The sequence below is a fragment of the Pelodiscus sinensis genome, chromosome 1 (assembly GCF_049634645.1).
Source record: "Pelodiscus sinensis isolate JC-2024 chromosome 1, ASM4963464v1, whole genome shotgun sequence".
Classification (NCBI taxonomy): domain Eukaryota; kingdom Metazoa; phylum Chordata; order Testudines; family Trionychidae; genus Pelodiscus; species Pelodiscus sinensis.
Window position 1 is genome coordinate 23,843,932 of NC_134711.1, and position 24,018 is coordinate 23,867,949.

General features: G+C 40.7%; 1 protein-coding gene across 2 annotated transcripts in view; it reads right to left on the reverse strand.

The window, feature by feature from the left end:
• Positions 1–24,018, reverse strand: part of RELN (reelin) — a 491,382-nt gene that overhangs the window by 203,956 nt on the left and 263,408 nt on the right. For both annotated transcript variants that reach the window (XM_006137543.3, XM_075926876.1), the window contains one exon: positions 5,672–5,768. In XM_006137543.3, coding sequence (XP_006137605.2) covers positions 5,672–5,768 — 97 coding nt within the window. The remainder of the gene's footprint in view (positions 1–5,671; positions 5,769–24,018) is intronic.

Genomic DNA, 24,018 nt, shown 5'->3' on the forward strand with positions numbered 1-24,018 from the left:
TTCGTTAGTGGAGAATAATTGGCCACGTTCCTTCTCCCATTTTTAGAGATTCTGTTAATTTAATTTAAATTTTCTGGCTATGTTTGCATAAAATGTTGCCATTGATCTTGGCAATCTGAGTAATATTTGGAGAAATGAAAACAGCCGGGGAGCAGGTGAAGAGGAGAAGGGGGAGGGGTCAGGCCAGTGCAGGCACCAGATGGGAGATGACATGTATAAACTGGATATGTTGCCACTCATCTTAAGTTTCTAGATGTAATATTTCTTTTAATATTCATAAGAGGGAGGAAGTTACTTTCACTAAATTAACTGATTGTCAAAATCTCTTTCCTAATCCAATCTGGTCAGACGAATGGGTTGCTTACTATAAACAGTTTCAAATTATTCTACATAGAGGCCTCACTATGCAGAAAACTGTGCTTTTAAAATTTAGTAGACACGTTATGCTAAGTATTTTTGGCTGCCACAATAGCTGGTAATTGTTCTTTCGGGAATTGGCAGTAATCTGAGTACAGCACATTGGAGGGTAAAAGGAACAACCAATCATGCTTTTCATTGGAGCTACTCCAGAGCATGAGGGAATGAACCATCATGCTACTTGGCTAGGAAATGCTACCTGATGCTAATGTTCAAAGTTGGAAAATGTAAAACTACCTGTTTTGACAAGGAGCTGTAATCTTTGTAAAGAGATTCTGGGTTTGTCATCAAGCACCACACAAGGACTGAGCTAATTTTGGTATAATAAATGGAAGGAATACAGATATGGAGGGACATGGGAATAAAAATGATCCTAGGAAGAATATTAATTTTGATTATTTTTAATCCCCCCTGCCATTTATTGCTAACTGCATGATTAATAGGACTAGGTTAACTGTGACTATACTTTTTCCTTAGGGAACAGAATGTCAAGATTATCTGAGGTTTGTCTGTTGCCATTCAAATGTTGGTATAGGAGAGGCACTGTTGACTTGTCCTGGTTCATCTTGTATCCAGAGAATTTACCAAATTTATCTATTATTTGTTACTGTGTAAGAGGTGGGATTCGAACATAACAGCTTTATTCATGAAATGAAGGATTTCCTCAACCCAAATGTATGCAGGGTACTAAGAAGCAGATATTGCCAGTTCACCCTGTCAAAAGCTTTTGCTGAATCAACTGAAATGATCACATAGGAACTGCTAGAATTTTGATGGAATGCCATAGATGGTTGTTATCTTTTCCAAGTACTGTATATCCCACACGATGGGGTAAACCATATCAGTTATTACTTTTTCAAGTTTTTTAGCCAATATTTTTAGGAGTATTTTTGTATCAGTATTGGTTAAAGCGACGGGCTAAACTGTTACTTAAACTGAGTAAGGAGGCCCAAAAATGTAATACAAAAATTAGGGTTTCTCTCAAGGTAGAGATAACATACCTTTCCTTAAGGCACCTCATAAATGTTTAACTGTTCAGGGGCCAGAATTTCATTTAAGCTACTGATAGCATTGTATCAAAATTTATCAGGGCCAGTGATTTTCCTGGACTCATTTCCTACATTGCCTTACTTACTCTGATTGCTACGGAGAGATAGTTTGGCCTCCTGCTTTTCTGAGATTTGCGAGATGTTAATAATTTAAACAAAATTATTCAGTCCTCCTGAGTCAGCCAATAAATCTTTACTGCAAATAGCTTAGTAGAATTTAACAAATTGATCACTGAATTCTTTTTGACTGGTAAACTGCCCTTGTTCTGATATGGGTGATACTTTTTGGAACCTTTGACATCTCACTTTTAACCTGTGTGCGAGAATCTCTCTCTCTCCCAACCCCCTGTATATTTGTGTGAATCTAAAAGGGCAAATTCTGCTTGGATTGAAGTCAGTCAATCTGTGCCAAAGACAGATTAATTTTTTAAAGATTTTGTTGGAAGGGTAGTGTACACATTCTAAATCTATAGTTTTCAGTTGTTTGGTTAGTTCCAGGAAATGAGCTTGGACAGGTTTCTTACTACTCACTGAGAAGGAAATGATCCAGCATCTAACAAAAATTTTTAGTGTATCCAATAGGATAAATGGGATATCTCTAGTGTGTCTCTTGTTTCAAAGAAAAACTGAATTTCATTTGTGTCATAATTCTGAAAATGTTTATCTTTCAACAGAAAGGAATTCAGACTCGAGCTTTTACAGTCTAATTTGCCAGAGAGGAAAATTGTAATATCACTGGTATAGGGTCAGAGATAATGATAGACTATTTCATTATTAAGCACTGATTCCACCGAACTGCAAGTAAGCAGGAAGAAAGCTATTCATTAATAGGAATGTGGAGAGAAAAAAAGTAAAATCCTTCATTTTAGGGTTCTTCAACCATTCTACATCTTCAAATCTCAATTCTTTCATATCACCTTTCATACTGTTTCTAGCATGTGACTGTGTCCACTGAGGTTGGCCTGACTCATAGGTGATGGAATTAAAGGTGCAGGGGGTGCTGCAGCACCCCCTGACTTGAAGTGTTGCCAAGTCAGGTGACTCCCTGATCAGCCTCCACATGAGTTTCCAAAATGTATTTTCTAAGTTCTCTTGTCAAATAAGGGATTCATTCTGAGAAACTGCCTTGACTTCATCCTCACTATGCCCTGGAGACCATTGCCATGTATCCCATTAAACTGCTGACAATGCCCAAGACGAGCAGACATGCTTATGTGCCTGCACTGAAACAGCCCACAGAACTCAGTGCCAATATGAGGCATACTTGATCTCTCAAGTTACACATGTGCTTCTCCTCAATCAAAATGATGGCTGTGCCAATCCAACCCACCTTTAGCACTGGGACACCTACCATAGCCGAGGCAGCATGCAGACAAAGGCTGCAATTCAAATCTGGTACACAACACAAACATAAGCATCTTCTCATAATCCTCTTCATGTCTACTTACTGTGGCACCACCCTTACTGAACTATTCCCAATAGCTACTTCCAGCTCCATAGGGCACAGGTGAGGTAGCATTGCCAAAGTGGCGTACACCTTAGCTTCATGTTTCCTGGTTTTCAGAGGTTTGAGTATAGCTGAACTTGACATCCTGAAGGGGCCTTTGTCCTGGCAATCATAATTTTGTTAGCAACGGTTTTTGAGGGCAGTTAATCTGGAGTAAAGTGAGTGACCACCAGTGTTCCCACTAAGTTGTGGGGAAGCACAGCTTCACAGATGATTAATCAGCCCTGCTCAGTCAGAGGCTCACAACACCTTGCACTGAGTTGACTGGCTGGGCAGGGCTGATTAATCACCTGTGAAGCTGTGCTGCCTACAGTTTAGAGGGAACACCAGTGACCACAATGAGTGATTCACACCTGTGTCAGAGTTACTCTGTTCACAATGAGGTAAGAATTTTAGTAATCACAAGCAGTAAAGTGAGGAACTGATGTCCAATTTCATAGGACCAGACTCTGGCACACTTACCAATACTTAATAGCACCTTATTCTGAGTAATCACCAGGGAATAAAATTTTGCTCAACTGGACTGCTTGTGTAGTAAAGGTACTACTCAGGATAGGTAAGGGTGACAAATTCTGGCCCTAAGAAGGATACAATGGGCAAGTTGCAAAATCTTGTGTCCTGTTTTTCCAGTATTTCTATTGAAAGGAACAAAGGCAGGAGTTAATGTATACAGTACATTTCACAATACTACTTTATAAAGTGCTTGCCCTGCTCTTGAAAAAATTCAAATCTTATATTATTCCCAATTTAAAGGTATGGATATTATCATAAAAGATTTTAAAGTCCTCATTCAGAACCCTTTATACTTTAATGTAAACCTGTTTGTTTAAAAACATGACATAATTTTGATATTATAACAATGTTAGAAGCAAAATCTTCATATAAAACCATAAACTATTTTTATTGAACATTTTATCCTAGTGAAGTACTAACCTGCCATGCTGAAAATTATTGTTCCCGCTGAGATCAAAAGTGGTGCTAAAATGCAAACCAGTGCGAGTTTTGGCTTGTAATAAAACAGCCGTGAAGAGATCACAGCAGAGTCATATTTCTTATTCTTTGGTGGAACACTGGTAAAGTGTCAGTGAATGTTAGAGAGAATCTATTTCATTTTTGCTTTAATAAATTTATACTTTGTTTTAAATATTTCATTATCTTCAGTAACATGAATGAATACATTTATACAAATAAAACACTGAGAATAGTGGAACATATTGGCTTTTTAACATTACAAATGAAATCTTTATGGTAATTTGTATCACATTCATCAGTGTAGTACAGTGGTGGGCAACCTGCGGCCCATGGAACCTCTGTCTTCCCTCCTCCCCCATCTGCCTCTTGCACTTGGGGCACTGTAGTCCTGTACTTCCTACTACTCCCCCTCTTTCCCACCACTTTAGAAGCAACTTGAATCGCCTGACTCTCACTCTGATTCAAACTCCTTCTCCCTCCCAGAAGCTGAATGCCACACATCAGCTGTTCATGGCTGTTCAAGCTTTGGGAGGCAGGCGCAGGGGGAGAAGTAGAGACAGAGTGTGAATCAGTGCCCCAAAAGTGCTGGGAGAGAGGGGAAGGAGCAAGGAAGTGTGGGACTCCAGTGTCCCAGTATGTGAGAGGCGCATGGGGAAGATGGCAGACAGGAACCCAGGGGGCTGTAGGTTGTTCACTGTTCATGCTGCCCACCGGGGCGGATATAGGGCAGGGCGAGCAGGACGGCCACCTCGGGCCCCGCGCTTCAAGAAGCCCCGTGCATGTGCGTGGCGCCACCACGCATGCGCCCCCGCGAAATTGTGCTGCCCTGGGCTCCACAAAATCCTCATCTGCCCCTGCCGCCCACTGAGATGAAGCAGGGCTACTCAAGTGGTCCACTCACTATTCTTGGTTGCCCATTGCTGGTGTGGCAGACACACACCTCATAAATATTAATGTCTAGTATTGAGCATCACAACACACCTACACACAAAGGAAGTGTTACTCATATTTTAGGGCCTGTCCCAAAGCACACACGCTGATTTTGATTATCCATTCAGCCAGCTTAGGGTTGCCAGCTGTCCGGTTTTCACCCGGACAGTTCGGTATTTTGGACTTCTGTCCGGTAAAAACCCCCCAGAGAATACCTGACATATATTTTCTGTTTTCCTTGGACGGATGGCTGGCGGCATCTGTGAGAATGGAGGGAGCGAGGAGCATGGTAATTTAAAGGCATAGTGACCCTTTTTTTTTTTTTTTTGCTTAACAAGTCTCCTTTTCTTTTTTGCGCAACCAATTTTTCTCTTTCTGTTTGGGATTTTTTGTGAAGATATCTGGCAACCCTAAGCCAGCTTGTGATCAGAGGAGTTAAATGATTTACCGAGGTGCACATAGGATGTCTTCAAAAGAACCAGGAATAGAATGCAGATTCTGATTCCCTGGCCTGTAACCACAAGTTAATCCTTTCTCCCTCATGGAGAAACACTTTTTTTTTAAAGGCCTTGAATGAAATCCTGCCCCATTATAGTTTCCTCTTACTGTCATTGAGGCCAGAATTTCACCTGTTGTTTTTAAACACATCTAAAATATGGAGAACAGACACATGAACAACCAAATTAGATAGATAAAACCATTGACTAAAAATTTAGAGAAAACAAAACAGCGAATCATGAAACTGGAGAAAACATCTGCTGGGTCAAAATGCACATTTAAAAAAAATATTACAAACCTAATTTTCTCCAGCTGAATCCAATCTGCAGAGTTATTCTTTGTATAGGACACAATGATGCTGGGATCTGTGTAACTAAAGCGACATGAACCTGACCCTGTGAAGAGCAATAAAATTAAATGTGTTATAACACACCAGAGTGATGCATTATCCTTCAATAATAGCAGCTTCTGACTAAGCCCTTGTCACCATTATCACTTTTCCATATTTTAAATTCTTTGATTGATGATAAAATTTCCTATGATCCTGTTGCTGAAGGTAAACACAAAATAATGTATGCTTTGAGTCAGAAATAACGCAGAAATGATAAAGCACAGCACTGCAATGTAATCTTCTGTAAATTTCCCATGGGAACCTAAAATAAATTACCAAATAGCCCCCCTGCAAAAAAAGTGCATGTTTTATGTTGAAAGAAAACCTAAATATCAGAGCATAATCCATATGGGGGGAATTAAAACAGTGTTTTAGATCTCAAGAATAATACATGAAACAAGATATACTAAATGTGAGAAAAATATATGCAAAAAGTCTTGAGTTCTCCAAGACAGAAGTGTACTATAACAATTATAAAAAATAAAAAAGCTATGGAATGCAAAGCAAAACTTTAAAAAATCCTAAAAGCATCTTTGTAGCATTGTTATATTCAAAAGAGATCTTTAAATTTCCACAGCTTTGGAAGATTAAAATAAGAAATCATAGTGTAAGCTTCATGAAAGCATACAAATAATAAACTTTTGTTAATGATCTGGAAATCAGCAAGTATTTTACTTTAAAAATATGAATTAATTAAGCCCTATGACTCTTCTGCAAAGTAGATTCATTCATTCATTTCTGAATGGGCATCTCAAAACCCAAATCCAGCAATTTAGCCCACAATCAACATCCATCTAGGTAGTCAAATTCAACAAAAAATGCCTTCTGCAGAACACAATTAGCATGTACAACTTAACTATGTCCAATCGTATGACCACTCCACACACCCCAAAAACCCCCATAAAGGCAGATGAACCCTGCTGTGTGCTACGGAAGCGAAAGTTTTAGCTATTTTGTACCAACAATGAAGAGGGGAGGACCATTCACCATGAAAAAAAGTTTCAAGTATCAGCTCCCTCCATTTTAAAGAGAAGGGACTTTCTGTTGACTCTTCCTCTGACCACAACTGCCATAGAATCACATAAAGACAGACAAGGCCTTTCAGGCAGGAAGATTCCAAACAATTTGATTTAGGGGTTTACAGGTAATTAAGTACAGTTTAGCAAACTGCTGAGCAGTGAACACCAACTTTTTCAAATATGACTGCATAACAATAAGACTCCTGAAATTATATTTAGACACCTAAATAAATGGACTGATATTCTATATAGGAATGTCAAGTACTCAGTGCTTTTGAAATGCAGGTCACAAATTTACTTTCCCTGCAATTCAGTGATAGAACTGGGAGCATAGAGTCCAAAGAATCTTGATTTTCAAATCTATACTATATTGCAAGACTAAGATCATATTCTATTCCAGAAAGGAAATCAGAGGGAAAAATCCTATTTGTCCATCAACTTCCAGGGGGCCAGGATTTCTCCCAGATTCTTTGGAGTCTCTTTGAAATTATCCCATTTCTTTTTCATACCAACATTTAAAAAAAAGTTAAATTATCACTATGAAAACCATACTAAAGTTTTATTCCACTGCAACTATGTTTAATATGCTTAGTATAGGCATCGCTGCAACAAAGCTCAAAATAATAAATGTTGCAAAACCAGGAGCACTTTGAGTTGCCAAGCGCGCACCCCAAATGCCTATAAAGCAATTGTCTGTTGTTTATTTTGACTGACATGCCAGTTTTCCCCTTCTGTTTTAAAAACAAATGAAGTAAAGAAATGTTTAATTTGTACCCATCTGGCTGGGGTGGTCTGCTTTACTGAATGGGCATCTGTTGTTGACTTTTATGTTTGTAGCACTTAGGGGTTCCAAACTTTAATCAGACTCATTTATTTTATTTCAGAGGCTTTCAGTTCAAAACCAATGAACTTCAAATAGTTCATAATCACCAAAGCTGGTAAGAGGCTGACAGGCTAAACAGCAGTGTACTGAGTTTGATGTGTTAGAAAAAGAAGGAAGAAGTGCATACATGATAAAAATATACTGTGGGAGAGACATAAGGAAGTGATTTTTGTGTAATTTCAACTATTATTAAAGTCAGCTTAACGTGTTAAAAAACAAAACAAATCAAACTATGCTGCTGTAAAAATGCAAATAGAAAAAATTCTGGTCCATAAATGTAAATCGAGAAGGGTCCCTGTGGGGAATGTAGGTTGTCCAAAAAATCTGCAGAAATGAAAAACGTTACCTGAGAAACCTGGATATCTCATGTAACAGTCTGATGATATTCAAAAATAACAAACAAATTATCTAACTCCCAAAAGGTATGGAAACACTCGGAAGGGTCTGTGCAAGGCAGATAAAGTGCTTCCTTTTGTTATTGTACAAAGAGAACCATAGCGGAGGATTGATAAGGGAAAGAGAAAGATTTTTTTTATTCTAATAAATGGGACAGGACAAATTAAAATTGGGAAAGTCAACAGGATCAGCATAAATAGCAAAGATGTCTTGATGACCAATAATTATGCTTTCATTAATGTTAAAATTTTTATCTACATTGTCATCTCAAACCCCAAATAAGAAAATCAGATCCTTTTTTACCCTAAGGGACCAGTTCTGCAAACCCTTATTTACAAAGGGTACATTTAATTTATGGATGTTACATATCGAGTTATTTACTAGACGAGTAGTCGATGGAATTTCCATAGACTACTCGATAGGAACTTCTGCATTCCTCCTTTGAAATGTACAAGAGTCCCATTTCAAAGGAGGAATGCGGAACTCCACTTGCAGACCAGGCTCAGTGGGAAGTCCCACTGACTTCGGGCTGCACATGGGTGCCAGCTTTGAAATGTACAAGAGTCCCCAGCTGGGCTCTGGAAATTTCAAAGTGGAAGTGCCCTCATGGAGCCTGGGTTTAGCGGGGGACTCCCCAGCTGACCCCGGGTTCTGCACAGCATTTCCCCAGAACCCGGGATCAGCTGGGGACTCTGCGTGCTGCGCTGGAACCCTGGATCAGCTGGGGAGTCCCCAGCTGTCCCCGGGCTCCATGCAGTGCTGCCCCTTTGAAACACTGCTGTGACGTTTCAAAGGAATGTTTCCACATGGAGCCCGGGGGTCAGCTCCATGCTGCACTGCTTTGAAATGCCGAGGCAGTGTTTTAAAGAAGCAGTGCTTCACAGCTGAGCCCTGGATCAGCTGTGCGGCGCTGTTGCTTTGAAATACCCTCTCCCCTTTGCTGCCTCTATCTAATGGGAGGGGGGTATCGACTCAACTAGCCAATAAGCATTTGCTTATCGGATAGTCAACTAGTTCTTAACATCCTTAGTATATTTATGCAGCAAACCCTCTTCCACCCAAACAAAAACCTTTGGCAGTAAGTTTTAAAGCATGTCTACACTGTACTAAAATACTTGTCACTGACTCAGGGTCACAGGCTACAAAATTCAAACATGAACACTGCAACTGTAGAGCCTGAGCCACACAACCCCAAGTCAGCTGACCTAGGCCAGCCATAGGTGTTTTATTGTAGAGCCTGGGGTCAATTGACTTGGGCACACGGCTTGTTCCATGGGCTAAAAAAGGCAGCATAGCTCTTTGGACCCTAAGAGTTTGTCTACGCTGCAGCGCTATTTCAGGACACTGAAAGTATCCTAAAATATCTATTCTGCATCTTTGAAACAAGCTGTTATATCGAAATTCCTACGTCTCTGAAAAACTTGTTCCACAAAAATTAAGGGATGTTTCAGAATAGCAGATGAGCTATTTTGAAATTAACTCTAAATAAGCTATTCAGCTTGCATAGCTCAAAGTGTGTATCTTATTTCAAGCTAAGGGTGCAATGTAGATGCACCCTAAGAATGCTACTTATCACCTCTTAGAACACAGATTCCAGCCTGAGCCTGAATGGCAAGAATGCTATTTTTAGCCGAGGGCATGAGCCCGTCAGTTGGCCTGGGCTCTGAGACTCACTGCTGCAAGGTTGCTTTTGTCTTGGGCTGTGTTGTACTGAATGGTAGGGTAAAATTCATCCCCATGAAGAAGGTCAGCACTATAGCTATAGGTTAGTCAGTGCTACTTCAGTCCTTTTTATTGTTTATTAAATGGCGCATGTACCTTGAGCTCACCCTCTACATAGAAATGACTTTAACACAACAGCTCTTGGATATATTAATTTGCAGTATGGATGGGAACTGAGAGTGCTCAACACCTTAAAGGTTTAGGTCTTAAATCCTATTAAATTACAGTAACTTCAAAACTGAAAAGCAGATTATCAATAATTACCACATAATATATCGGAAATGCTAATTATTTGCTATTCTTGGCATAGTCTTGAAGTGTTTACTATAGTAGGAATACAACTCCACAAAACTTGTGTTTATTTAAATACTATGAAAAGTCAATTGATGAAGCAAACTACTTAAGATTACTTAAGACACTTTTGGAGACCTACAAGTTTAACGTCTGCATTTATTTATCTAGATACACAAAAATATATTTTGACTTTACTTAAAAATATATGGTTTTTTATTCAAATAATAGAGGAACAGAGACTGAGGGCAGACTCTCTAGGGGAAGGGGAATGAATATGTCCTTTAAATTGCTTCCAGAGATAGTAATAAACAGTTTGTCAGCTTCAAGCAGAGCAGAAGGGGCCAGGATATAACACTATAAATCTTCAGTCACAGTGCCCTCCATAGTAGAGAATCTAGAGGACAATGTAAAATCCATCTAATGATGTCATTTACTAAATGACTTTGGAAATTGTACAATTTAATTCAAGAATACTCTGGTTTTGTACAAGCCACACAAACAGACAATAAACTACATACAGTGGTTGTTTTTTAAAAAGCCAACATTTACCAAATTACCACACCATAGGATGTAAGACACCAGTTATTTCCTAATCAAGTGCAATAGTGTGGTTACTGATAGCAAAAACTGACTTTCTGATAGCAAGTATATTATTTTTCAATTCTAAATGCTGATAACTGACTAAGATCACCTTGAAATAATTATGTTTGACCAAAAATTAATAGTAGCTTGTCTGTTCCCCTCACATACACAATCAACCTTTTCCCCAGCATTTGATTGACCTATATTTCTCTTTCTTTGCAATAATGTACTTCCCATGTGTCTTTGTCTGAAATTAGTAAATTTGTAAACTGCAAGTGACGAGAAACACTTCTCACAGAGATATTTTCAAAATGGTGCAACTATCACTGACTGTAAAGGAGTTAAAGCCTTATGGATGAGAAAATAAGTACAACCCAGATTGAAAATTACCCTTCAGCATTTTAAAATAACTTAAAAAAAATTCCTCATCTTATTTAAAAAGTTACAAATTTTTGATGTTAGGTTTGGTTTTAAGAAGATCATTGCTTTGTTGTAGGTAGTTTGGGTATCGAAGCCTACTGACCGCTATGCTTACCTGCATGCCTCCAGCTTCCATCCTGGACACACCACACGATCCATTGTTTACAGCCAAGCAATGCATATGCTCCAACAATGCATATGCTCCAATACAACCGCATATGCTCCAACCCCTCAGACAGGGACCTACACCTACAAGATCTTCAACAAGCATTCTGTAAACTTCGATACCCACACGAGGAAGTGAGGAGACAGATTGACAGAGCCAGACGTGTACCCAGAAGCCTCTTGCTACGGGACAAGCCCAACAAAGAAACCAACAGAACACCACTGGCCATCACCTACAGTCCTTAGCTAAAACCTCTCCAACGCATCATTAGTGATCTTCAACCCATCCTGGACAATGATCCCTCACTTTCACAGGCCTTGGGAGGTAGGTCAGTCCTTGCCCACAGACAACCCGCCAACCTTAAGCATATTCTCACCAGCAACTACACACTGCACCATAATAAATCGAACTCAGGAACCAATCCTTGCAACAAACCTCGGTGCCAACTCTGCCCACATATATACACCAGCAACACCATCACAGGACCTAACCAGATCAGCCATACTGTCACTGGTACATTCTCCTGCACATCTACTAACGTTATATATGCCATCATGTGCCAACAATGCCCCACTGCTATATACATTGGCCAAACTGGACAGTCCCTATGTAAAAGAATCAATGGACACAAATCTGATATTAGGAATGGCAACATACAAAACCTGTAGGGGAACACTTCAATCTTCCTGGACACACAATTGCAGATCTCAAGGTAGCCATCCTGCAGCAAAAAAACTTCAGGACCAGACTTCAAAGAGAAACTGCTGAGCTACAGTTCATCTTCAAGTTTGACACAATCAACTCTGGATTAAACAAAGACTGTGAATGGCTTGCTAACTACAAAAGCAGCTTCTCCTCTCTTAGTATTCACACCTCCAGATCAGCTACTGGAAGTGGGCCTCATCCTCCTTGATTGGATCCACCTCGTCATCTCCAGCCTGATTCTGGCCTGCATATTTATACCTGCCTCTGGAAATTTCCACTACATGCATCTGACGAAGTGGGTCTTTGCCCACGAAAGCTTATGTTCCTACACTTCAGTTAGTCTATATGGTGCCACAGGACTCCTCGCCGCTTTTGCAGATTCAGACTAACACGGCTACCCCTCTGACCTTTGATTTATTGGACCCTATGCAGTACTATTAAACTGGTGTCCCTATGCCCAATAGCAGACCGGGGTGATGGATGACAATTTTTTAGAGAAACGATTTTATAATCTTCAGCAACAAACTAGTGAAATATTTTTAAAGCAAATTTTAAACTAAGATCCTGTAGACCAGTATTTCTCAAAGTGGTCTGTGAATCAATTCTGAGAAAGCTGCTAACTGGCCGCTCCTATTTATTTACTAGCTTCACAACCATGGAGCCTCACTGCTCCCACTGGCTGCAGTTTGTTGTTTGTAGCCAAGGGGAGCGGAGAGAAGCAACATGCACTGGGCTATGGACCACTCTGACAAACACTGCTGTAGGCTAACAAAGTAAATTCAGAAACTGACAGTGTTTACATGAGGTTGGCAAATGCCTGTTAAATGGCTTCACTATCACTTGAATGTCTCAGTAACAGGTTCAGTGTTCTGCTAATAGGTCTGGCAGGCTTTTTCAATTAACTAGATTTTTAAGTTAACTAGATTCTCTCCAGAGAAAGCAGAGCCTCAGAACAGGAATGGGAAGAGGCAGGTGGGTGGACATTAACATTCAGTACTAGTTGTACCTCCCTTAACTGGGACTCCCTGGTTTGATAACATCCATGGTCTGGCATGGAGCATAGATGTTCCTGGACCACAGAGCCCAGGAAGAGGGAGGTCTGGTGGTCGGGCAGGAGTGTCATAAGGGGCACCAGTGACTCAGTTGGGAGCCCTGTGTGTGCGTGTGTGTGTGCATGTGTGTGTGTGAAGGATGGCATGAAGGGGAGTTCTGGCCCCAGCAGAGCTCCCTGGCCTCAGCAACTGTGGAGCTCTAGCCTAGCAGTGGCCATGGATCTCTGGACCCCGTCCCTGTCCGCGAAGCTCTGGAACTCCAGCCCAAGCCCCAGTGGCAGCCAGGGAGCTCTGGCCTGAGCCATGGAGCTCCAGCCCCGTCCCTCTGCTCCAGCCCCAGCCCCAGCTGTGGGGTCAGGCAGCTGCAAAACACTTCCCTGGCTGCGGAGCCAGGCGGCTGAGGAGCTCTGCCCTGGCTGCACAGCTCTGGCCCTGGAGCTCTGGCCCTAGTAGGAGCGGGGCTAGGGAGAGCTCCAGGGGGCTGAGGCAGCAGTGGGGGCAGGCTGGAGCCCTAGCCCGGTGGCAGTACGGCCACAAGGGGAGGCACCTTCCCTGGTCCGGCAAATCCCCTCGTTCGGGACCATTTAGGTCCCGAGGGTGCCAGACCAGCGAGGTCCAATCTGTAGTGACCCAAATTTTGGGGTATCCTATACAGCTGCATATGTGTATGGATGGATCTGTGCATATTACCTTTTAAAGTTAGTGTCCTCTAGTCATAGAGGAAAACCTGGCAGCCCTGCATATCCAAGAGGCAATGAAAATGTTGGCACTACTTCAACTGCCCAATTGCCTTATTCGCAGACTGATTCTTAGGAGAGGATGTTGTTTGATCTCCTGAGGGAGCTAAATAGTAACATGTGTTCTCCCTAAATAAGACTGGAAAGAAAGAAAAAAAGGAGAGAAGGAGTGATCTGCATCCGTGCTTTGTCACATAGAGCTGTTTTGGAGATTTGTAAAAATGTAACCAGTACCAAACACATAAAACTAGAACAGTCCAGTTTACAGAGTTTCCACTGGGAGTAGGGGACATTTATTGCCAATTTTGGTCTTTTTGTCTGGACCTTAAATAATGTGATTTTTGATTTCTTTCAATGCCATACAAAATTGCTGTGGATAAGGTACTAAGAGAACCGGAGAGAAGTACAACATTCAGGGAAGAATGTTAATTGTTAACAAGGTGACACAGTCAAACACAGATTATGGTAAATTATGACTTTTTTGAAGTTCTTAAGAAGTTTCAGATTTAGTATTATTAATGTAGTGAAATGATTAGATTTTTACTTCCAGCTATTTGACTCTCTTAGGGGGTAACTGGCAGAGAAAATTAATGTCTTCTTGGGCCATTGCTTTCGTGCATGTCAGATTTATACAAAACAGATATTGGCCTCTAAGACTTCTTCATAGCACTGATAGGAAGCTTGTGTTTCACAGAGATAAAGCAGGATGTCAGCTGTGAGGATGTCAATTTTTTGTACTTTATCATGGATTATGGTGACTTGAATTTCTAGAGAATCTCCTGATAAACAACTTGAAAATGGTTCAATGGATAGAGCAAATGGAAGAGTTAGCTTGTGCTTGTCTTTAAGAAAAAAATTCTAAATTTTTGTTCAAATAAAGGAATGCACATGAAAAACTGTACAGCAGTTTGATGGCTAAAATTGGTGCTTGAAAAATAAGTGAGGGTCCAAAAGAACCTTTCACATATCTTCTCTAAATCTGATGCTAGGCTGCTTCATTCATCTGGTTAAGCTGATGAATGATGAGTAATGTTTGTTGAGTATTATGGTTTGTGGCTTTCCAGACTGGGTAGTGTGAATTACCGTTGGTCAGAATAATAGTATATTTATTTATTTAAAATATTTTTATTGCACCTCTCTATTTAAAATATTTGAGGTGGCTTACAATTTTTCACAGGTTTTGTGTCCCCCCCCTTTGGGCTTGTGTATTTTACTATGTATATATATAAAAGTAAAATACAGAACCCCAAAAGTCAGGGGGACATAAAACCTGTTAAAACTAGTTGCTAGTTTGGTAATACTTTTGTTTGTTTTTTATTCTCAAAACTGATGAATACTGGTTGCTATGACGTACAATCTTTGGAATTTTATCTTTCACAGCAGAAATAGGCTATCTTACTTTGTCATAAGAGAGATGAAATATTGTATATTGAGTAGTAAAAGCTTGTGGCAAACACCATGTAAAACTTACTACTAAAGCTGTTCTACCCCGGAGATTTATCATATCCATTACCTCTTATTATCTCTGCTTCAAATTGTGATTTTCTTTCTTAGTAACCTGCAAGATTTTGAGGTTGTAAAAACCACCATATTTATTTATATTGCCAGGAGGAGTTGTTGAGCAGGAATAAAGATTTTGTAGAATTTTAAAATTGCCTTCCATTTCTTTGCTGTATCTTTTTTATTGTCTTTGAGTACAGTTGAAGGTATAAACTTTAGGCATTAGCAGGATGACATCTTAAACATATGCCTGGCTTTATGTTTTTCAACACATGATAGACCTACTTGTGCTCTCAATGTGATAATGTGATCAAGTTGCAACTGACTTCTTAAACTTACGCTTTTGCTTCTTGGAAAGCAACAGTTGTCAATTACTAAATATATTTTCTTTTCTTTTCTTTTCTTTTCTTTTCTTTTCTTTTCTTTTCTTTTCTTTTCTTTTCTTTTCTTTTCCAAGACCAATTGGTCTTCTACAGAGCTCTTTTGTCTCCCACAATAACCTGTGAGTAGGGTACCCCATTGTCATTTATTTCAAAATATTATTGTACATGTTATTGAAGTATTGGCTTGCTGGGTACAAGGAAATGTATCTAACCCCATTATCTATGAGTAATTTTCTTTCTGGACTGTATAAAGTTTTCTGCCTCTGTAAAAGTGGGAGAAACATCCTGAATCAGTAAGATTTCTCTCACCCATGGTAGCCTGTAAAATAATTGCCTGTCTTTAGTATTATGTAGGCCAAAAATGTCAGGTCAAGGTGAAAGTCACTTTTTGCAGCATCCAAAAGACTGCCTTTATTTATATCTTATTTTATTTTACCTGTACTTCTAGCAGTTTTAAAATATGTTAAAAAAAAGCTCACTAGATTGAGGTTTTCCATTTCTTAAGTAGACCCAAGAGCTTTATACTCAGTTGGAGACTTCTATTTTGTTTCACAAGAGCTGCAAGTGTACGTTTGAATTGATTCAGATGCTTTCTACTTTTTGTTCAACAGCTATAAGTGTATTCTGAAATCTAGGCATCCTTTCAGTTTGCCGGTCAAAGGAAGAGGCCCAATCCATGGCTTTTTACAGACACCACAGCTCCATTATCTGGATTGTCTGTTTTGTACCCACTCTTTGACAGTTATGAATTTTGGTAGCCTCTCTTAATGCTCAGAAAGGAATCCACTGAATATTGGAAAGTTATCTCTATTCTCAATTAGTCAAGGACTTTCAATATGAGCTTGAAATGAAAATATTACAGAGATCCAGTTGGAGACATCTACCCATCAAACATGAAATTCCATTCTATTTTTTGACATACACATATGCACTGAGCCTATAAAATACCATAAACTCACATACTGAGTGAGAAGTTCCACTCAGATGACAGATTCTTCCTAAAAGTGGAAGGGTGCCATGAGGCTACATTCCCTCCATGGCTCCAGCCCTACTCCTCCTCTTCCCCCAAAGTCCCTGCCACTGGTAAAGCCAGAAGCAAGAGTCGGGCTGGGGATCCTGAGCGCCTCCACCTGCCTGGGGCACGAGGGCTTGAGAGCAGCCCCCTGGTAGAGGTCCCAACACCTGGACCTCTTGCTCAGGGCAGGTGGAGGGTCCACAGCTCCTCACAGTTGCACACACGACTCTTACCCCAACCCTGCTCCAGCTTCCAGTATGGCCTGCGGATGGGCCCATGGGGACCAAAAAGATGCAACTGGATCATGATAAGCCAACTGGGCAGCTTCAGGAAGCCACAGACCCTCCATCTGCCCTGGGCAAGAGTTAGGGTTGCGACCAGGAACAGGTAACAGGAGAGTTTGGAGAGGGAGTTCTCCAGGTAAAAGAGGAGTAAAAACGGGACCCTTGTGGTAAGTGGCTGTCTGAAGTGTGTGTTTTTGTGTGGGGGAGTTATTTGCAGTGTGCTGAGCTTGTGTTTGTCTGTTTGGTTTGTTTGTTTGGTTGGTTGGTTTGTTTGAAGGAGCTTCTAAAAGGTTTGAAATCTAGAAGCCTCTGTTAATTGGCTGAGCCTCAGTCAGGGGGAGGGGCTACCAGAGCTATATAAGCCTGTGACTCAGCGACCAGGGAGAGCGCGACCAGGAACAGGTAACAGGAGAGTTTGGAGAGGGAGTTTAGAGGGCACGAGTGACTTGTGTCCTTCTTTAAAACCTAACTCTTAGAATAATCTATACTCCAGAAGTTTAAAAAGAATCCCAGTTTGTACTTAAACTTATTCATTACAAACATGGAGACAGAAGCCCAGCAGCAGAGTGGGTGCTATCCTGTTTATTGCATCGAGTGTAACATGTATGATTACCTGCCCTGTGGGCGGGTGGCGTATGTGTGCACCCGTTGCAAGGAGCTCCTGACCCTCAGAGACCGAGTTCGGGCTTTGGAGGACAGTGTGGCTGAACTGGAGGAGCTAAGGGAGCTAGAGAGCTATGTTGATGAGACTTTCCGGGACACTGTAGTACTGTCCCACCTCCAGTCTGAGAGCCCCAGTGTTCTTAAGGAGGAAGAAAATCTCAAGGAAACAGAGCATTTAATGGGAGCAGAGGGAAACCATCCCGTAGTTGGGACCCTCCTCCCAGAGGATGTTGCGGTATCCTCTTGCACTGAGGATACCTCTGATAGGGAGGGAATGCCAGCTAGGAAGAGGCAGGTGTTAGTAGTGGGTGATTCGATCATTTGAAACATAGATAGTTGGGTTTGTGATGACCGGGAGAACCGTATGGTCACTTGCCTGCCTGCTGCGAAGGTTGCGGATCTCTCGAGGCATCTAGATAGACTTATGTGTAGTGCTGGGGAGGAGCCGGTGGTCGTGGTACATGTAGGTACCAATGACATAGGGAAGGGTAGGAGAGATGTCCTGGAGGCCAAATTTAGGCTGCTAGGAAAGAGACTGAAATCCAGGACCTCTATGGTGGCGTTCTTGGAAATGCTTCCAGTTCCATGCGCAGGGCCAGATAGGCAGGCAGAGCTTCAGAGTCTCAATGCGTGGATGAGACGATGGTGTAGGGAAGAGGGGTTTAGATTTATTAGGAACTGGGGACACTTTTGGGAGAGGGGGAGCCTATACAGGAAGGATGGGCTCCACCTAAACCAGGGTGGAACCAGACTGCTGGCACTAAACATTAATAAGGCCGTAGAGCAGTTTTTAAACTAAGAGATGGGGGAAAGCCGATTGGTGCGGAGATGCACGTAAATCAGAGAGAGACTTCTCTTAGAGGAGAATCCGTTGATAGAGATTCTCTAAGCTGTAGTCAGAAAGAGAGGAGGGGAGAGGGCAAACCATTGGCCAGAGCTGACAAACAACCGCATAGAAAGGAATCCAATGCATCAGGGAAGGGCAGACAAATAACCAGTGGCAAATTTTTAAAGTGCTTGTACACAAATGCTAGGAGTCTGACTAATAAGATGGGTGAACTAGAGTACCTCGTATTAAATGAGGAGATAAACATAATAGGCATCACTGAAACCTGGTGGAATGAGGAAAATCTGTGGGACACAATCATACCGGGATATAAAATATATAGAAAGGATAAAGCAGGCCGGGTGGGTGGCGGAGTGGCACTGTATGTGAAAGATAATGTAGAATCAAATGAAATAAAAATATTAAGTGAATCAACATGTTCCATAGAATCGCTATGGATAGAAATTCCATGCTCCAATAATAAGAAATTAGCAGTAGGGATATATTACCGACCACCTGACCAGGACAGCGATACTGACATAGAAATGCTGAGGGAGATTAGAGAGGCTACCAAAATAGAGAACTCTATAATAATGGGGGATTTTAATTACCCCCATATTGACTGGATACATGTCACCTCAGGAAGAGAAGCGGAGATAAAATTTCTCAATGGCTTAAATGACTGCTTCTTGGAGCAGCTAGTACAGGAACCCACAAGGGGAGAGGCAATTCTCGACTTAGTCCTGAGTGGAGTGCAGGATCAGGTCCAGGATATAACCGTTACAGGACCGCTTGGGAATAGTGACCATAATATAATAACATTCAACATTCCTGTGGTGGGAAGAACACCTCAGCAGTCCAGCATCCTGGCATTTAATTTCAAAAAGAGGAATTACACAAAAATGAGGAGGTTTGTTAAACAGAAATTAAAAGGCACAGTGACTAGAGCCAAATCCCTGAAAGCTGCATGGAAACTTTTTAAAGACACCATAATAGAGGCCCAACTTAAATGTATACCCCAAATTAAAAAACATAGCAAGAGACCTAAAAAAGAGTCACCGTGGCTTAACCACCATGTAAAAGAAGCAGTGAGGGACAAAAAGGTATCTTTTAAGAAGTGGAAGTCCAATCCTAGTGAGATAAATAGAAAGGAACATAAACACTGTCAAATCAAGTGTAAACATGTAATAAGAAAAGCAAAAAAAGATTTTGAGGAACAGCTAGCCAAAAACTCAAAAAGAAATAACAAAAATGTTTTTTAAGTACATTAGAAGCAGGAAGCCTGCTAAAAAGCCTGTGGGTCCCCTAGATGATCGAGCTATAAAAGGAGCAATCAAGGACGATAAAGCCATTGTGGAGAAACTAAATGATTTCTTTGCTTCAGTCTTCACGGCTGAGGATGTTGGGGAGATTCCTGAATCTGCACCGTCCTTTGTGGGTGATGAATCTGAGGAACTGTCCCGGATTGAAGTGTCATTAGAGAAGGTTTTGGAACAAATAGAAAAACTTAATGTTAACAAATCTCCAGGACCGGATGGCATTCATCCAAGGGTTCTAAAAGAACTTAAATGGGAAATTGCTGAGCTATTATCTGTGGTTTGTAACCTATCCTTTAAATCGGCTTCCGTACCTAATGACTGGAAGGTAGCCAACGTGACACCAATATTTAAAAAGGGCTCTAGAGGCGATCCTGGCAATTACAGATCAGTAAGTCTAACTTCAGTACCGGGCAAATTAGTCGAAACAATAGTAAAGAATAAAATTGTGAATCATGTAGAAGAACATAATTTGTTGGACAAAAGTCAACATGGTTTCTGTAAAGGGAAATCCTGTCTTACTAATCTATTAGAGTTCTTTGAAGGGGTTAACAAACATGCGGACAAGGGGGATCCAGTAGATAATTTGTTGGACAAAAGTCAACATGGTTTCTGTAAAGGGAAATCCTGTCTTACTAATCTATTAGAGTTCTTTGAAGGGGTTAACAAACATGCGGACAAGGGGGATCCAGTAGATATAGTATACTTGGATTTTCAGAAAGCCTTTGACAAGGTCCCTCACCAAAGGCTCTTGTGTAAATTACATGGCCATGGGATAAGAGGGAAGGTCCTTTCTTGGATTGAGAACTGGCTAAAAGACAGGAAACAAAGGGTAGGAATAAATGGTAAATTTTCAGATTGGAGAGGGGTAACTAGTGGTGTCCCCCAAGGGTCAGTCCTGGGACCAATCCTTTTCAACTTATTCATAAATGATCTGGAGAAAGGGGTAAGCAGTGACGTAGTAAAGTTTGCAGATGATACCAAACTGTTTAGGATAGTCAAGACAGAAGCAGACTGTGAGGGACTCCAAGAAGATCTCACCAAACTGCGTGATTGGGCAACAAAATGGCAAATGAAATTTAATGTGGATAAGTGTAAAGTAATGCACATCGGGAAAAATAACCCCAACTATACGTACAGTATGATGGGGGCTAATTTGGCTACGACAAATCAGGAAAGAGATCTTGGAGTTATCGTAGACAGTTCTCTGAAAATTCCCCACAGTGTGCAGCGGCAGTCAAAAAGGCAAATAGGATGCTAGGAATTATTAGGAAAGGGATAGAAAATAAGACCCAGAACATCTTACTGCCCCTGTATAAAACTATGGTACGCCCACATCTTGAATACTGTGTACAGATGTGGTCTCCTCACCTCAGAAAAGATATTTTGGCCTTGGAAAGGGTTCAGAAAAGGGCAACTAAAATGATTAGGGGGTTTGGAACGGGTCCCATATGAGGAGAGGCTAAAGAGACTGGGACTTTTCAGTTTAGAAAAGAGGAGACTGAGGGGGGATATGATAGAGGTCTATAAAATCATGAGTGGTGTGGAGAGGGCTGATAAAGAAAAGTTATTTATTAGTTCCCATAATAGAAGAACTAGAGGACACCAAATGAAATTAATGGGTAGCAGGTTTAAAACTAATAAAAGGAAGTTCTTCTTCACACAGCGTGTTGTCAACCTGTGGAACTCCTTGCCAGAGGAGGTGGTGAAGGCTAGGACTATAATAGAGTTTAAAGAGAAGCTGGATAAATTCATGGAGGTTAGGTCCATAAAAGGCTATTAGCCAGGGGATAAAATGGTGTCCTTGGCCTCTGTTTGTCAGAGGCTGGAGAGGGATGGCAGGAGACAAATCGCTTGATCATTGTCTTCGGTCAACCCTCTCTGGGATACCTGGTGTTGGCCACTGTCGGTAGACAGGATACTGGGCTAGATGGACCTTTGGTCTGACCCAGTACGGCCGTTCTTATGTTCTTATGTAACTTTCTAATCGCACAGAATTGAACACCCCTGCCCTTCATGCTGTCCCCAAGTCTCTTCTCCCTCTCCAAGGCCCTGCCCTGCTAGCTCCATTCCCGCTCCCTTCATCACTTGCTTTCCCCCACTCTCAGTTACTTTCACCAGGCTGGGGCAGGAGGTTAGGTGTAGTGGGGTGAGGGCTTCATCAGGGTATGCAGGTGCTGGGGTTGGGACAGGGATGAGGGATTTGGAGTGCAGCAGGGACTCCCAGCTCCAAAAGGGGATTAAAGTGGTAGAGTCCTGGTGGCGCTTACTGTGCCTTGCAGGAAACAGCTGCCAGATCTCTGCCTCCCAGGAGGCTCCACGCACTTGCCTAGCACCCCCAGATACTGTCTCTGCAGATCCCATTGGTGGGAGGCCACAGTCACTTAGACCTTGACTCCCCCTCCATTCTGCCACCCCACTTAGAAACACCTACGCATTAAAAATGAAATTTTGTGACATACACATATGCACAAAGTTTATAGAATACCATAAAATCACATACTGCATGAGAATTTCCACTCAGTGTATACACACACATGAAATTCAAGTGGAACCTTGGCAGGTTATTAGTTTGTAATAAAGAAACACCAATATTTATAGATAGTGTATGTTTTAAAAACATTTATAGTGCTTCCAAATAAAAAAAAATATTTTTACCAGTCCTCTAAAAGGCACCTGTGCAAGGCACCTCTGCCAAATTCCGGATTTCTACCACACCCTGCTGAGGTGCTAGACTATACAAGAGAAAAAAGTTGCAACGTTTTTATATTGGCAAAAGTGATCTTTTTAAAACCTATTTTTTTTTAAATTGCTTAAGTGATTCTTTCTTAAGCTAAGAACAAAGGGGAAAAATCTGAGCCCAAAATATAAATATTTGACAAAGCATGTGAAAATGATCCTTTAGAATGGAAATGTGTAATTTTACAATACATGTCACTATGTGTTCCACATATGCGAAAGGTTGGGGCTATCCTGGTGACCTAAATGAGAATGAAACACACTGTCACGAGTAAGATCCACATTTGGGTAATAAACTTGCTCCTGACTCTGAGTCCCATTTCTGGATTAATGGAAAAGGCTCACTTACTCCAGTACATTTTTAAATTGCAATTTTCTATAGTATTTCTTTGTAAAATCTATAGTACACTATTCAGAAGTAGAAGTTTGGTTTTAAGTTATATTGATCAAAGCAGTTATGGTCTAATAAAAATGGACAATTTTAATCATACAAAAGTGTTATCTTAATACAATGCAGACCGGGATTAAATTTAAAGTCTTTCTATAATCCAGCATTTATTATTTCAAACAACTCATTCCATAATGGCATTTGCTTCTGCTTCCAGACAATCCATTTTACCACAAGGAAGAGATTCAGAGTGTACTAAAACAGAATGCTAGGATTTGCCCATTTGTTTTTTTCTGCTTTTGTCCTTTTGCTAAAATTCAAACAATTTCAGTTTATTCCTCAGCTATGGCAGAGAAGCTTTGGTATAAAAGTAATAAATATGGTATTTGGAATAATCAACAAGCCATACAAATGATTTATTACAACTCCATTAAAATGTCTTTCAAATAAGGCATTAACTTTTAACCCTGATATCTTTTAACTCTAGGTATCTGAGCAAGTTTCTCTTGTATAATTCAGCAAAATCAATAAACATCACCTAAAATTTCCATTTATGTTATGTGAAGTGTGTCAGATGATATTACTTACCCATCTTATCTTTCACATTAGATGTAATTTACAACCTATATATTTCCACTAAGGAATTTTCTGGCAAAAAGGTGAGATTTCCCAAATTCCCTTCAGCAGGGGTCTGTTTTCCATTTCAGCTACAGTGAACATTGTATAATGGCTGTTTGGCAATATATCTGAAACAAATTGCTTATCTAAGTCGAGTTGCATATGGATGTGTCCAATGTCCACATAAAACCACCATAACGGACATCTTTTTTCATGGTTTAAAAAGTGAACAAACCCAGACGGAGAGAGAGACTAAGGGTATGTCTACACTGCATGCTTATTTCAAAATAAGATATTCCAGAATAGTTATTCCAAAATAGTTTATTTCGAAAAAGCACATCTACACTGCAGGGAAGCCTCAAAGTTAGTCCGAGGCAGACTTCCCAAATGTAGATGTGCTATTTTGATTTAGAGCCCCAGGAAACATGGGGGAGGAATAATTTAGAATAGCCCTGGTGAAGGACTATTTCAAAATAGCAGCAGTAAAGCATCTACACATGCCTTATTTCGAAATAGCGATTTTGGAATAGGCATTCTTCCTCAAAG